The sequence below is a fragment of the Seriola lalandi genome, unplaced genomic scaffold, assembly GCF_002814215.2.
Source record: "Seriola lalandi dorsalis isolate HSWRI2012SDOR001 ecotype SW California unplaced genomic scaffold, Sedor1 jcf7180002054516, whole genome shotgun sequence".
NCBI classification, from domain to species: domain Eukaryota; kingdom Metazoa; phylum Chordata; class Actinopteri; order Carangiformes; family Carangidae; genus Seriola; species Seriola lalandi.
This window is the reverse complement of record NW_019525069.1, coordinates 505,457-521,869: the sequence shown is the minus strand read 5'-3', so window position 1 is coordinate 521,869 and position 16,413 is coordinate 505,457. Positions and strand designations below refer to the sequence as shown.

General features: G+C 38.4%; 1 protein-coding gene across 2 annotated transcripts in view; it reads left to right on the top strand.

Annotated features, from left to right (window-relative positions):
• The window catches only part of pax2b (paired box 2b), a 31,457-nt gene extending 27,464 nt beyond the window's left edge, over positions 1-3,993 (top strand). The window contains exons 9-10 of one of the 2 annotated variants that reach the window (XM_023413358.2): positions 1,435-1,521; positions 2,508-3,993. In XM_023413358.2, the coding sequence (XP_023269126.1) occupies positions 1,435-1,521; positions 2,508-2,629 (209 nt within the window). In that variant the 3' untranslated portion in view covers positions 2,630-3,993. Of the gene's footprint in view, positions 1-1,434; positions 1,522-2,488 lie in introns of both variants that reach the window. The other variant, XM_023413360.2, reaches the window with a different exon arrangement.
• Positions 3,994-16,413: the final 12,420 nt, after the last annotated feature.

Here is a 16,413-nt window from a genome sequence, read left to right as displayed (position 1 = left end):
GACACGTTTCGTTATCTCCTCAGCCAGGAAGGTCATATTTACTGTCACATTTGTTTTTGTCTCTTAGTTAGCGGGTATTCTTAAAAAAAACTTGCAAAGATATTCCAATGAATCCTGAAAAATAGGTCACAGGCAACAAAGAACAACAAAATGCTTTTGTACGGGATTTTAAAGGATTTTTTAAAGGGTCAGTTCACACAAATTACAAAGATACATTTTTCCTTTTGTGTTGATTGTTTTATTTGTCCAGATAGTTCAATATCTGCCTGTTATTTTTCTGCCCCCACCTCAATACATGAGCTGAAATGAATTTAGTTTGAACTGAATGACTTACATTTTATAACATGCTTTGTGTGAAGTGAAGTGACCCCTTTCGAATGAAAATAATAACTTAAGAAGATTTATTCATATAAACTATTGCACTTGTACACACGTAACTGCGGGTATTTTGATGCAAATATGGTCCCAGATAGGAATTTAAATTTTCTATTATTAAAAAAAGCTAATTTTGAAAAGCCTTTCAATCTAAAGTGCTTCTTAGGTTTTTCTCTCTGCTTCTGTTTTGAAAATATATTTTGAGAGTAGGCTTTACATTTTTAGAGTCAATTTAACAGCTACCAGTAAAAACAAAAGGAGACATGGTGGCACCATGGGGGCAGTGCAGTACGGATTTACTTTTCGATTTGGGATTTTGACTAATAAAATTGTTAAACCATGTGGGTGGAAAAGCGTCAAGTCAAACATACTTTTACTTTCCATTTGTTCTTATGTAGCACAAAGCAAAAGATGAGGGCCTTAATCCCATGGCTTGTGGTTTTGTGTTACAACCCATTCATCCTATACACAACCTCTAAGATTTAGTGACAGGCGCAAAACACTGTTAAAGCAAAGCCATTTCTCACCAGCTTCATATAAAATCTGGCCTTTATTGTCTCATAAAAGAAAGAAACGTGTTGAACCAACAGCAGTGCTCACTGACATGCTCCAAGTTACTTCCCCTGCAATGAAATTCTGTCACGAGAAAACACCAGAGCTCAGACTAGAGGGGTTTCAGATTGGAGATGTTAAAATTCCTCCAAGAAAGGCTGCAGGATTTATTGCAGCATATCAAAAATGTATGCATGAAACTGTTTATTACCACTGTGTATTTATTAGGCCAGTTTGGAATATACTGGAGGAAGAAGAATGGGTAGATATCCATAAATGGGACGGGGAAAGCCGCCTTCAGTGTCACATCCTGTATTGTTCAGTGTTGCATAACTTAAGTGAAATGAAAAAGAAATAAATTACTTGCTTGACTGGTTGCACACCGATGACTATCATTTTCCCCCACTCAAATTGCATCCTGTTTTGAATGACGAGAAATGGCTGCATGTGAAGGGGTAATGGTTTGACACATTGAAATGCTAATTGATTTGTTGTTTTGTTTTGCAGGGAGTGAGTTTTCGGGGAACCCCTACAGTCATCCACAGTACACAACCTACAATGAAGCCTGGCGATTCAGCAACCCAGCATTACTAAGTGAGTAGAGACTGAAAAAAGTGGATGAGAAAATTTAATTGACTGTTCGCTAAAGCCCTCCCCTGAACAATAATAGTCCAACTGTAGCCTTGGAAAACATAACGAGGCTCACGATTTCAAGCAAGCTTTTGATTTCTCTACAAAGTGGTGTGTATGTATGTGTTAGGCTTTAAAAAACCAAAAACACAAAAGTGTAAGGAATGGGTTAAAGAGTGTGTAAGTTTGCCCTTTCTGCCCTGCTAACTAGCTAATTAGCATTACTTCTACATTATTAACGAGCTACACAATTTTGTGGGATTACAGGTTACAAAAAAAATTTAAATAAAAAGTCATGTCAAGTCAAGTCATAACTAGCACACCCACTATATAGTATTTCCCCTCTGTGTGAAAGCCTATTTTGGATGCTACACTATCAAAGTTTGGGCTAACGTTAGCTGCTCTGTCCTGTTTTTTATTGCAGTGGAGAAGTTTGCGCTGCAGTAACCCCAGCCAAACCTAAGTTGGGGTTACATTTGCCAAGCAAATTAATTAGTCGTCCTTATCCTTAAAGTCTTTTTCCTTAAAACGTTTAAAAAGAAAAGTATGCAAGCTAAGCAACAAAGCTGTTGCGTTCTTGCAGATCATAAAGTCAGCTTATTAAGGCAACATACATACACTGAGATTTGTATCCTTAATAAAATGAGTTCAAATGGTGGACAGTGTAGAGGATGTACTAAAATGTGGAGTGGTGAATCTGCCACCGACATCATTGTAATCGGGAAGCTTGATAGGTGTAGACGCAACACTATCGAAGAGGGAACAGAGCTTAGCGAACGCTCAATTATCCATAAAAATTTTAAGAGCTTATTAGAACCCAATGTTACATAAAGGAACAGTTATGGCTAAAAGTAATGATAATGAATTTGGTAAATGGCAGTTAAAACTGTATTTGTTGTTTCAAACGGTTCGTTCTTCTGTTAACTTTCAGGTTCCCCTTATTATTATAGTGCCGCATCGAGAGGCTCCGCCCCTCCCACTGCTGCCACTGCCTATGACCGTCACTAGTTACCATGGAAACCAAATCAACCTACAGGACCATGGCCTCAGCCTCCATATTGCCCCCGTGTGAGCAGCATGGTCCACTGGACACTGAGCAACTGCGCATAAAATGTTCCCCGGCTCACACAACGAGACACTTAACAGTTTTTTGGGATTCCAGACGACTTCTCTCCTCTCTCCTCGCAGCTTTTTTGGACACTCAAAGCCAAAAAAACAACAAAAAAAACAAAAAAAACAAACAAACAAACAAAAAAATAAAACTACAAGACATCATCAGAGACATCATCACCTAAAGATGCTACACAAACGATGATAATTGTGGCAAATTGCAGTGAAAGTAAAGAAATTAAAAAAAAAAAAAAAAAAAAAAAAGACTGAAAACAAAAATATCCAGAATTTATTTCCCCCCTGTAGCAGTGTCACAGTTTCATCCCATCATGGATCAATACTGTACATTCCTTTTCTTGACGGCTCCCAGCAGGGACGCTGTCCGGAGCATAAAATGTAGCAGCAGCCTTTTTCTTTCTCCCCCCCCTCCCCAATTCAACTCCCACTTGATTCAAATGGCAGCGCAGTGAGATCAGAGGAGATTAGCAGCGGCACATGCAAGACTGTGGCAGGCTAACGTTGTTTTTATCCATCTGAACAGTCACCGACTAAACATCCAGCATGAGTAAAATCGATCACTTTTGATGCCATGAGAAGATTAGGACATGTTCTCTGTGATACACAATCAAGATGTAAAAATGAAAATGAAATAAATAAAGAAACATCAGTTTGAAAATAGAGGGAGCCATGAAAATATATCACCATGGCCCACTATTTGCAAGATTTCAAGAAACTAGTAAATATATTCTTAAAATAATTTTTTAATTTCATTTTTATAATTCGTAACAACTAAACTGCAGACTGCTTGGCTAGTGTTTTACTATTTCTTATTTGTCAGGATACAAGAGGTCATCAGGCAAAACCTTTGTGTTTTTTGTCTCTTTTTTTTGTTGTTAATTTTGCACTATTTTGGAGGTTTGCAACACTGGAGCGTTATTATGCAGAAAAATGATGATGCATATTTGCTTTATTTCATGAAGATGACTGTAAGTCTAATAAGTCTCAGTCTGTTAAAGGCACTTACAGTTTCACTGTTTTTTTTTTTTCTCCAGTACTTCAAAACCCATTATGTCACTGCCTTGACATGCACTATACTATTTTCCCACAGCTTCCATTTTTTCTATTTAAGTTGATTAAGTCTTTGGCATTCAACCACAGAAAAGGATATAACAGCCATCCCAAGTCAAACCAGTGTCATCATTTGTCTAGTTTGATGCCACAAGCGTCCAGATTCACTCTGATAGGATGATTCTGACGACTCCAATAATGTCAAAAAGCAGGGCGACGTTTTCAGCTAAATGCCTTAAACATGTTCCCTCCTAACTTCAGCTCCCTCACATGTTTCAGGCCAAGTCATTTCTTTGAATCAAGCTGGAACGATGGTTTCTTCATCTGTCAAGTGAATGTATTTGCATTTGCCAAAGACTTAGTTCTTGTTAATGTTTATTTACAGGCCGCCGATATGCATCATGAGAGCAGTATTATTATTATTATTGTTAGGAAAAACCCACGTTGTTCATGAGGAAAGTATATGTATAAATTCTATGCAGTGCAGAGATGGTCATCATATGCATATTCAGCTGTAAACCTAAAGGTAGGTGGAGTTTATTTAATTGTTATGTTATTTACAAATTGTTCATTTTGTAGGTTTTTTTGTGTGTGATGTGAAGACACTTCTCTGTAAATACAGTAAGAAAAAATGTCTTTCATGTTCATGGGTATTATCACTTTCATTACGCTGGTCTCACTTGTACAATAATAAAAGTGTCTGAAATCTTTTACGCAAAAGGGGCTGCATGGTGTTTCTGACTGTCTGGAGTAGAGCTGAAACAATTAGCTGATAGAGAGAAGATTGGGTGACAACGTTTCTGATGACTGGTTAATCAGTATAGGTTTTTTTTTTGCTGGTTTCAGCCACTCAAAAGTAAGGATTTGCTGCTTTTCTCCATTTCATCTCACTGTGAATTGAATATCTGAGTTTTAGACTACTGATCAGACAAAAAAGCTACTTGAAGATGTCAATTTGTACTCTAGGAAGTTGTTATAGGCATTTTTCACTATTTTGCACATTTTTTATTCTAAAGGATTCAGCAATTTTTTTTTTAATTAATAGATGAAAGCAATCTTTATTTGTGGCACTACTTTGACCCAAATACTTACATTTATTAACAAATCTTGAACAAGTTGTATAAAATGGGATATTATTAAGACTTTATTATAACACCCAGTATAAACACTTAATACATGGTTTTTAACACCAGGTGTGAAACATAAAGTGCATTTACTGTATGTTTTAGTATTACTGTTTTCTACTACTTTATACTTCTACCTCACTACATTTCTGAGGAAAATATTGTACTTTTCACTCCATTACATTTATTTGACAGTGAAAGTTACTCTGCAGATAAACATTTCACATAAAACATATGTTCAGTTCATAAAATATGATGCATTGTTAGAGATCAGCCTGTCCCACAGTACATAGAGTAGCTAAAATTAGATTCACACTTAGGAACTACAATATCAAAATGTTGATTTCACAAAAAAGCATCAGTAATAATAATTCAATAATATAATTTATAATATAATTCTTCTGCCTCAAGAAATACCCCAAAAACACTTATTCTTATAGTTTGGTGTTACTACTAAAGGAGAAGAATACTTCTTCCACCACTATGATACACTATAAAGTAGTTGCAAGGCAACATAAGGACACTTTAAAGTGTTTACTAATGTATTTGTCAAAATATCTAACTCCTGGTATGAAGCACCTGTAACTGGTGTATAAACAGTTAATGGAAAGAGTAGTTAAACAAAAAGTCCTGAACTCAAGGTCCACTTACTGGATTTCTCTTCAGCCTTTCATATGCATCTCACAGCCCTCAGCAGCGGATAGAGTTTGCTCAGCTGTCATGGAGAATGAAGAAGTATTTATAGATAAATAAATACAACTACCATAATAATAAAAATAATAAACATAAATATATACTTTTAATTACAGCTTCTCAATCATTAATTATACACCAGTTACAGATGCTTGATAAGAAAGGTTAAATTAACAAACCCTTAAAATGCCCTTATATTTGCTTACACCTGCATCATGTCATTGTGTATTATACACAATAGTGTTTTATTGCTTCTAAAATCCTAAATAACGGGTTAAAATAAAGTGTGACCATGTTAAATACACATTTGATGTCGACAAATTCTGCTTGAGATGACAAATAACTTATTATTTCAAGCCTGTTGAAATAAACAATACGCCACGATGAATATGCCACAGCCTAATCAGACTGTTCTGAGATAAATGTATTTACTTTTCAGGTATAAAGATCACATGGTACACCGGGGCTACAGTGAGAATGCCTCTGAATGTTTTCTCCATGATTTGGATCACTGAGCAGCACATAAAGTGTTTAACCTCTCCTCGCTTTGTAAAGCTGAATTAATTTTTCTAGCAGTGTGCCTGAATTCAATTTGTGCTAAGTTGCAGCGAGAGATTTATGCATGAAATCCCTCTTAGAGCTTATTTTCACTCTTTCTTCGCTCCGTAATCCCTCCGCCACTGCCGCCTTGTATGACTTAGTTATATCATTATTGATTTACAACAAGTGGACACTGTCCTGATTAGCGCTGTGCGATTTGCAAAGGATTTGGACTGCGGGAGCACAAGATAAAGCAGCGTGTACATTTGAAATGATGTCAGGCAGAATAGAAATGTATAATACAGTAATTCAGACATCCATTTGTTGGTCCAAACACTATTCTCAATCTTGTTTTAATGGCAAAAAAGTGAGTTTAACTCTCTGGTCCTAAAGTGACAGCAGTGATATGATATTAAATGAAAATCTTATAAGGTTTATTTATATATATTTTGTTTATTTCCATTTCTATCCTTCTATCACATATTTTCCTCCAAATTTCTACATCGTCAAAAGAGAAAATAAGCTTCTGTAAAACATACTGAGCTGAGCTGTTTTTGGTGCACGCTGGTGCCTCTGGGCCCACAAGCAGAGACCCCCTTTTTGCTTCGTAATTCAATTTCTCTGCCTGTTGTTTATTTCATAGCTCCCCTGTGAAGCATCAAAAGCTGATGTTCTGTCAGCCCCTAACTGTCGTATATGTTTGTCATTCACAGCCCTTGTTAAAAGAGGAGGAGGAGGAAAGAAAGAGAGCTTGACTCTTTCCTTTCCCCAGCTGAGAATTCCCAGAAGCAGAATTTAGATGGAAACTTTTTTTGTCACTTTCCTGTCTAAATTGGCATATCTGGCTCTCTCCTCCGAAACCAATAAACTGTGAACCTGGATGTATCTGTCAATCACGCTCAAATTGACTGCAGTATGCCAGATGACAACAGCATCCTCTAGAATATAAATATATATATTATTTACAGTATAAGAGCAGGGAGATGATCTGATTGGCTCTAATCAGCATCTGTCTTTGCTCATCAATCATTCAGTGAAAAAAAAAAAAAAAAATCAACGTTAAAAGCACAACAATGACACCGTTCGTCTCAGATGAGCTAGAGTGAAACACAAAAATAAAAGTTCAGTGTAGCATAGAGCTAAATAAAGAGATTTTTACTCACATGAAAAACTACTTCAGTAATCACGTTAATGCACAAGTGCTGAAATCTTGATTTACTGTACATTTTAAACATGGAGCAGGTTGCTCTGCAGCTATGATTTTTAATTCATTTGGGAGAAAAAAAACAATCTTTTTATACTCTACTTTTTGCTCTGTAGCTAACTGACATGAATGTTATTACTCCCCACTGGATAAGCAGTAATTATCTTAATGTGTAGACCTCACTACTTTGCTCAAGACAAAAATATGTGCATATAGAACAATTGATCTTGAAAGTTTATGATCCATTTAAGAATGATCAATATTATCTTTTAAGAAGAAACAGTAAAGAAGAGGGTGGTCACATGTGGGAGGATGTCCGTATAAATATAGTTTTGAAACACATTTCCGTTTCAGGTATTGTAACCGTGAACCTCATCATGTATAACTTCAAACCACATTGTCAGATCTAAGTGTTGACCTTTCGAGCTGCTCCGCACTAATACATGCTGACTGAACACTCTCTCTGCGATTTGTACAGTGTTTCTATGAATATGCCGCAGCGACTGAATTATAATTTGGGTACTGGTGTGTCAAATGTACAATAAATCCTCAGGATGTTATCATTTGCAGTGACACACCAAGATGAGGATGGGGCGGTGGGGGGACCGGGCTGTGGAGAAAATATGAAAATGCATTTCACGTCTTTATATCTGAGTAGTAGTTTGGACGTTATGAAAAGAGGGAATGGATCTGCTGCTTTATGTGCTGTATCTAATTGGATATGGCGATATATAATACGATTCTCCAGTATCCATCAATTCCTGTGTTAGACCTGTTTGTATGGCCGTGTCAGTGGGGCAGCCTAGCTTGTTATGATGCCTGAGCAGCAATTATGAGGTAATTTTTGACTCTTGCTGTGTGAGGCCATCCAGAGGATACTTGAGGGGAGGTTCCTAATGAGTGAGCATTGATTGATTGGACATAATAAGTGCCCTGCTTGACTGAAAGAGAGTGTGAGAAAAAAGGGGAAAAAAAAAAAAAAAAAAAAAGAAAGGGGAGGGGAGGGGTCGGGCAGAGGGGTCCGGATGACAACATATTTCTAAAATGAAGCAAATGACCTGTGATTATATCTGTTAGCGTATAGGTGAGCACCACACTTTTGCCAAAGCGAGGATAGCTAGCTGCCTGCCTGCCTTCCTGCCTGCCTGGCTCAGCCCAGCGCCGAACCTCATTTACCCTTCACCATTAAATAATTACCCTAATGGCTATTGTGTGATACATGATGCAATTAAAGCCTAATGCAATGCACCTCACTTAGTGAACGTGTCAGGTCCCACATAACAGGCACTGGTGGTCCTGGGCTAAACAGGGCTTGCTACCTGACTGGCCAGTAATGGGGATATCCTCCAAAGCCGACAGAAGAGCTCCCTAATCAGCTGGATCTGTCAGCCAGGCATGTTTGTTTGCAACCGAGGGGAAATATTCAGAGAGAAGTGAGGGAGGTGGGGGAGAGCAGAATTTGATGCAGGCTATTCCTGTTAGCAGAAGAGGGAATAATAGAAGCGGGTAGAAGAGAGGGCACAATCATCAACCCCCATCCTTTCCCCCCTATAACCCCAGCTTCTCCTGCAGCTCCCCCTCACCCTCGCCTCCCCCAACACCACCACCACCACCACACCACACTCCCAACACCCCAGTCACTGTCAGGCCAAACACATGATGAATTGCCCTGTCAACAGAATTCATTCAGGGACCAATTAATTCAGCAGAAATGAACTAGAGCCATCAGTCGCTGAAAAACTCACGGCAAAGAGAGCAAAGTAGCTCTCTTTGGAAGAAAGAGAGACAGTGTGTGTGTGAGGGAGAGAGAGAGAGGGAGAATGAGAGAGAGGGTGCCAAGGGAGTGCAGTGGAAGTTAGCCTGACAGGAATTGGTCATTTAATGCTTTAGCGCACTGGAGACAGCCCCTGTCATAGAGGAAGCCATGACAGGACTCCCCTGGTACTTTATTTATTAATTATCCAGAGCAGCAAGGGGCATTTAACTGTCTCACTCCAGGCCTGTCAACTCGACTTCTTGTCATTTCCTCACCATAAACAGGTCCTTTAGAAACAAACCCGGATCAAAGCAGGAGAAAATGCAAGTATGCACAGAGACGACGAGAAATTTGGTTGCAACGAGTGTTTCAGAAGTGTGACCCTCTTTGAAAATGTAAACACTTGATTGCCATTGAGGAAACAATATCTGGCCTTGTGTTATGTCAGCTGATCAGCTGACAGCAGTGAAAGGGCTCCAGCGAGTCAGGTCACTCTCACGACCTCTAGACACAAAAACAAAACAAAAATAAACACCCATCGAAGAACACACACTCCTGTTAGAAAAAATAACAGCTTGATCCCTTCACACAAAGCAATACTTCCTGTGACCCATGCATGTGTGTAAGTTATGAACTTTTTAGGCGTGTGGAGAGGTCCACAATTTAGTTATTTTCTACCATTAGATTCATTTTGTGACCCCTCGTGACGGTCCCAACCTCCCTGTTGGGAACTTTATCTGTTTAAGAAGAAATTTGTTTTGTTTTTTTAAAACAACATATTTGCATCAAATGTCAAAGCCACAAGACAAGTTTTTTAGATTTTTTTGCCATTGACTATTTTTGTGAGTTTAGAATTAATGTTAATCCACGATAAAACCTCCACGAATATCCTTCACTACTTTGTACTTTGTAGATAACATTTCAATAAAAGCACATTAACCCCCAAATCATACTGAAACAACAACAACTAAGAGGGGGCTAAATAATAGTACTGTAAAGTCAACTGAGAAAATGAAGCCGGGATACAGGGACATCCTTGATTTTTAACATAATGATAAACTTAATATGAAATCTACGGTTCTATTGCACACTACATATTTTTCAGGGAATATAAAGTGTTTTTATTTGTGTGAAAGATAAAAAATAGTTTGCTATGGTAGGATTTATGGTTTAAATGGATTAAAGACAGTCGACAGTCACACCATTAGGATGCCAAATCTTTATTACAACATACTGCAAGCTGATTGCTATGACCTATAAATTGTAACTTATTTTAATGTAAAGATAATCTATGAAATCAGGGGAATGAGTGACTGGCTGGCTGACTTTACAATTGTACCTTTCTTTGTAAATGTGAAGGGTTAATCTGAGAGAAAACTGCTTTAAGGAATGACTTGGGGCACATAAGTTGTTCAGTAACACAATGAAAAACTTTTCTTAAAGAATAGAAAATAACAAATCCATGAGGATTTCTTTTCTACAGATTCTAACAGTGCAACTATTGTCTTCCTACAGTCTGTTTTCTCTGCTGGAAACCCAATGAGTCTGTGGCTGACCTATTCAGTCAAAGGTTTGATCTTTCCCTATTGTGTTGTGTTGATCGGGTGGTAAATATTTGATGGAAGCTTTTCTTTAGCACATCATGCATCCTAGTGTAACAGGAGGATGAAGTGGCAGCTGGGAAGCTGCTTATGCCATCAGGTATTCCTTTACCGAGATCACACAACAACCCACAGAAAAACAGCATCACCTGTCCCAACAGCATTACAGAGTAGTTTAATGAAACAGGAAATACATAGTAACTTAAAGAAGGAATGTTAAATGATCTCGCATCCGATCCACATCCGATTGTCATGGGTGTCGCAGTGCTTTAAGTAAACATCTTGTGGTGAGCTAAACAACTAGAGTGTGTTAAATTCACACACTGGCATCATAGTTACGATCCTAAACGGAGTACCAGCACCTAACTGAGCTCATCTTCTCTGTAAGTTTGAAACAAAGGCGATGAAATCCAGAGGAAGCCAGAAATAAGGAGAAGTGCTGCAGTATATAATTAATTAAATGAGACTAATTAGGAACATGAGAGCAGGTGCCAGGCTATGGGCTGACAGCACAGACAGCCAGACAACAGGAAGGGGAAAAAAAAAACCTATGGGTAAGGGGTGTAACGTGACAAGAGGAGGGACAAAGCAACTTTCTGTGTTTTGTCACATGAAACCTCCAAGGAATATATGTGACAGAAACTGTAGACCCAGACGCCATGGGGGTCTTTCCCTTTGTTTAAGACAGATTTTCATTTCGCCAATTTGAGGATGATGCAAGCAAGAGATTTTCCTCCTCATTATTTCTGCACATGGATTTAAAGAAGAAAAAAAAAAAAAAAACAGAACTGAGACATGAGCAGTAGCTCACCGGAGACGGCATAGAGATGTCACACATTTAGAAACACCATGCATATAAATGGTAACGCAGGGCTTACATCACTGACTGCTCAGCCTCTGGTGGGATATAGAATCCCAGCATTTCAGGTCAGACAGAACAGTGATATCAGGACGCACAGGAACATCACAGTTATTGATGAGAACCACTCTGTTGTGTACAAGATGGAAGTAAACCTGTATTTGTGCCACAAAAAGCACCTCTCATTCTCATTTCTGTCCACACAAATAGGGTTCCCAACATTATGGAAAGTCCAGCTTGTGCAGCTAGAGATGCTCAGAAGGGGCATCAGCCTATTTTATCACAATTTGCTCGCTAACCAGTTACAAATGTGGCATGTGATGACAATAATGAGGCTTGATGTCACTTAGCCTTTGGTGCCGTGTGTGTGGAATAGCAAAGCAGGGTGTCAGGGTGCTGCAGGTCCTCCACTCTGGCACTGAGAGGCCTCCTGCACGAGAAGTGACAGACACCTTGGTTAGAGAGAGAGCCGCCTCTCTAACAGCATTATAAATTACTGTAGATCCTATTTGTGTCAGTGGAGGCAAGTGAGGGGAAAATTCAACATCAGCCTATTTATTCATTTACTTATTCCCTGGCTCGGTCAGGCTCAGTGCTGCCGGAGAGGAGCTCTGCTCCCCTCTGCTGTGCCACTCTGCCTCAGAACAAATGCTGTGTGTTTACGGGGACACATGGGCATTTTATTTTAGAGGCACTGGTGGTATCAGAGTCAATCAGGCCGGAGGAGGGAATGCACTACACTAAAGCAGATTTTTTTTCTCCCTACCTGGATGGAGCCTGAATTTTTAAACAACCATAAAGTGTAAATAAACCTGCAAGTGCAGACAACATGTCGACCATGGGCAAAAACATCCTCGCTTAGACGTGACTAAAATGTTTACAAAAGACCATATTCATGCATTTTTTTCAAACATAAGTAGTGATACTTACATGACAGAACAGGTTATGTTGTTAGCTATTTGGAATTGTATGTTAATATGAGGAAAAATACCTTATTGTAGATTGTTTTAAGACAGAATAAAACCAAATGGTTGGTTTCTACAAAATGACAAAATGATCTACAGCATATGACCATTATAAACACAATTTATATGGGGGCTTTCTGATATGTCACCTCTGATTACAAGGTTAAATTTGTTGATAAATTTAGGCAACTTAAACTTGGTTAAGATTAGTGAAAGATGATGGTCATGATAAAAAAAAAAAATAAAAAAAAAACTAATGTTGACAGGTTGTGAATGAGCATTGCTGTAGTATGCCTTGTTGATCCAACGCCACGCTACATTGTTTGCTCATTCACTTGTCAGGAAAATGTAAAGTCGCTTTAAGCATTTCAACAAATGACCTTTGCTAGTAATATTTTGTATTGGTTTTATGAGCCTTAGTTTAGAAATCTCTTCATCTCTCCAAAATTTCCTGGCCAAGAAGTTACACACAAAACAGATAAGAGAAAATATGTCACCAAGTCTGAATCAAACAAAATGTGATTATGAGATTATAAACAGATTCAGACTCTAATATCATCCAAGAGCAAATGAAAGTCTTGGTAAGTAAGAGATTTTTTGCAGATGCTGTTTGCTCAACAAACAGGCTCACCTGACCGAATGCTCAAAACAAGATTGTTAACAGTTCTTACTTTGCGTAATCAATAAAAAGTGACAGAGAATGGAAAAAAAAAAAAGTCATTTCCCAGCTAACAATGCCACAAGTGATTTCAAAGGAACAAAGTGATTGCAGCTCGATATGTTTTTGCGTGCACCTGTTAATTCACAAAAAGAAACAAAAACAAAAACAAGAGAAGAAACAAAAACAAAAAAAAAAAAACAGATGACTTGAACTGCGCATCATCATTAGTTTGACTAAATAGCGTCGGTCAGTGACTCAAGTAGTGGTAAATGGCACAATTAGCAGGCTGAGCAGGGAGAGGTATATTCAATTTGAAAGCCTTCTTTCTTAATCCATCTCCTGTGATCATGAGAAATGCTGAGCTATGGGCGTTTACGCTCAATGACATTAATCAGGTTAATTCCGAGCAAAATGTCAACATTGTAATCAAGAACTAGCACACTCCAGCAAAACGTAAATGTCTATGGACGCTAAATTTAAATGTCCTGCAGCTTTTATCTTCCCTATCTCCATCTTAACGTCGTCCTTTTCTTTCTGCACAAATTCCTCTGTTAACAAGTTGGCACATTTCCTCTTCAGCTGGGCATATTTGATTAACAGCTAAGAAAAAAAAAAGCAGCACAGATTAGTTAGAAACCTACGTAGCAACCAGCAACAATGAATAGCTTAAGTACAGACACCAGGGAGGTGTTGACATGCTTCCTTAACATGAATCTGTTGTTCCTTGTTCTACTTCTCCCAGTGCCCCAGTGCCCCAGTGCTTAATCCCTCAGTGCACTTGCTCTGTAACCCCAGCAGGTGCAGTGGGAATCTATAAACACAGCTGGTGCGTCTCAGCATCGAAACTCTCAGATCTACCCTCACCTCGCTCCTCACCCCGCCGAAAACCCCCCAGTTTACTCTGAATACCAGGCATAACACAGATTCATGATGCTGGCTGACGCTTTTATCAGGGCTGCAGGCAAGACAAGGGTTCACGTCAATTAATTACAAGTACTCAGTGCTGCTGTCAGGATTTTTAGAAATTTGTCAGGGTTAAAAAGCCGATGAAAAAGCTTATAGACCATCATGGGACACTAATCTAAATTCCTCTCTGGTTATAGTACCTCTTCTAGGCAAGGTGACCTATAACATGTATTCACTGCTGGTGGAAACTGAGATACATTATGATTTTAAGCTACAAATACATTTACAAAACCAAGCATAACAGGAATAAGTCCAGTGTGGAGCAAAAAGAAAACATTTTAGTAGCACCAACCGACACTGACATGACTGTCAGTAGTTAATAAAAATGAAATATAATATTTATTTCAACTGCAAAGGGATGTTGGTTTACAGTAAATCAGGCCTACAAAAGGCAAGTAAAGGACCAAGTCTGGTCGAGATACGCTCTGGGCAAAAGGAGTTTGAAACTGAGAAAAGAATACAGAGCGGAGTGAGTCATGTCCATGTCTCTGCCACATGCAATAATAAAGATAGCGAGTTCATTAAGGATAAAGAAAATATAAATGTCCATACTTTCTAGAGCAACACACAGAGGCGTTTTCTGATCTGACGTCCCTACCGACCGAATATGTCTGTGCCTTTCAACACCACTACAAATCATTGCTGAATTAATAATTACATTTATAATGTGACCCTGCTATTATTAAGGTTTGTTTAGATTTAGGCACAAAAGCAGCTGGTTCAGGTTTAGAGAAAGATCATGATTTGGGTTTAAATAAGTACTTTGTTAGGGTTGGGGACTGTTTTCATCATGGTTACAATAATAAACATGTGGTTACTGTTCAAAACGATTAAGATCATGTGTTGAAACTTTAGACTAGGACTTGGTTGTTCTGTAACTGTCACCTGACCTTGCTCCTGTCATAATTACTACGGCCACTAGAGAGCTTTGTCATTTCAACATAGACAGATATCATTTTTCTGACATTCTTATTGGGAGGATATTCTCACTCATATCATCCTTAATGACAATAGGTTGTTTGTCAGTGCTTTCCAAAATGATCGTTACAACAATGTTTCATATGTGAGTTGTCTGGATCCATCTCTATGGTTAGAATTTGGTTATAATCCGATGATGAAAATTTGATGTCTTCTTTACAAATCCCTCTAGCTGTACCAAAGCAAATATGCCTCCTCTGCAAAATGCCCCGCAGCCAGCTGCCCTGCTCTTCCGGGTTACAGCAGTATGGGACATAGGGACGTAGTGTATATGCGCATGTTTACAAATTACATGCAATGCAAACACGCAACAGCTGTTGGCTTCCAAATTTTGCCAAGTACATGCATGTATCAGTTCCTGAATTGTGAACCTTCTGAATTCAACATGGGAATGGTGGACCCTGCCACTGACAATGCAAACTTCTGTGCACAGTTACTAGTTAACTAGTGAATGTACATATATTTTACAGCGGAATAAATTGCCTACCATACACACTTGGGTTTGAGATTATGAAAATATATATAAAATATATAAAATAATGATTATCATTATAACTTTCAAGAGGTCTTGCTGTCAATATTGTTAATGTATTAGATTTCAAGCAATTTAAAGATATATGTTTAAGTACAGATACAGTACAAAATGTGGCTAGAAAATTGACAAAGAAAGAATAAGCAGAGAAAGTTTTAAATGAAGACAGTCAGAGACAAGTAAGAGACATTAGAGAAGTGGTCTGGAAACTGAGACTAAACTATAAAGCCTTATAAAATGATATGGGTTCATGTACGTATATTTCCCTGCTCTATGTATGTACAGATATGTCACCGGGTGTCTCCTCTCTTTTCTAGAAGCTTGATGACTCTGGGTATCGACTGTCTCATTCACTCTGATTTAATGTTCTACTTGGCTTTGCATTTTAACTTGTTAAGGTGTCGTAGTCTATACCTGCCCGGGAACGTTAGTCCTGATTGCTTAGGAAATTCACCGCTGCCTGCCTGTAATGAGAGTGGACAGAGGTTAGAACAGCTCAATAGAAGAGATAACCAGTCTTTGATCCAAACAGCCATGCAGAACATACAGGCAATACCATCAGAAAATGTACTGTCAGGAATTTTGGATTTTAAATTACTCCTGATTAACCTGAAGGGAAGTGGAGGAAGAGTTTGGCGGACTTGAACAGGAAGAAAAGAAACATGGAGTCGGTTGGTCACAAAATCTGTCAACTTTCCTGAAGTCTGAAAGTGAGTAATGCCTTGCACAAAGACAAAAATATAAAAGGAAAACTAACTATTTGCCACATCTAAGAATAAAATGCAAGCTCTTTGTGATG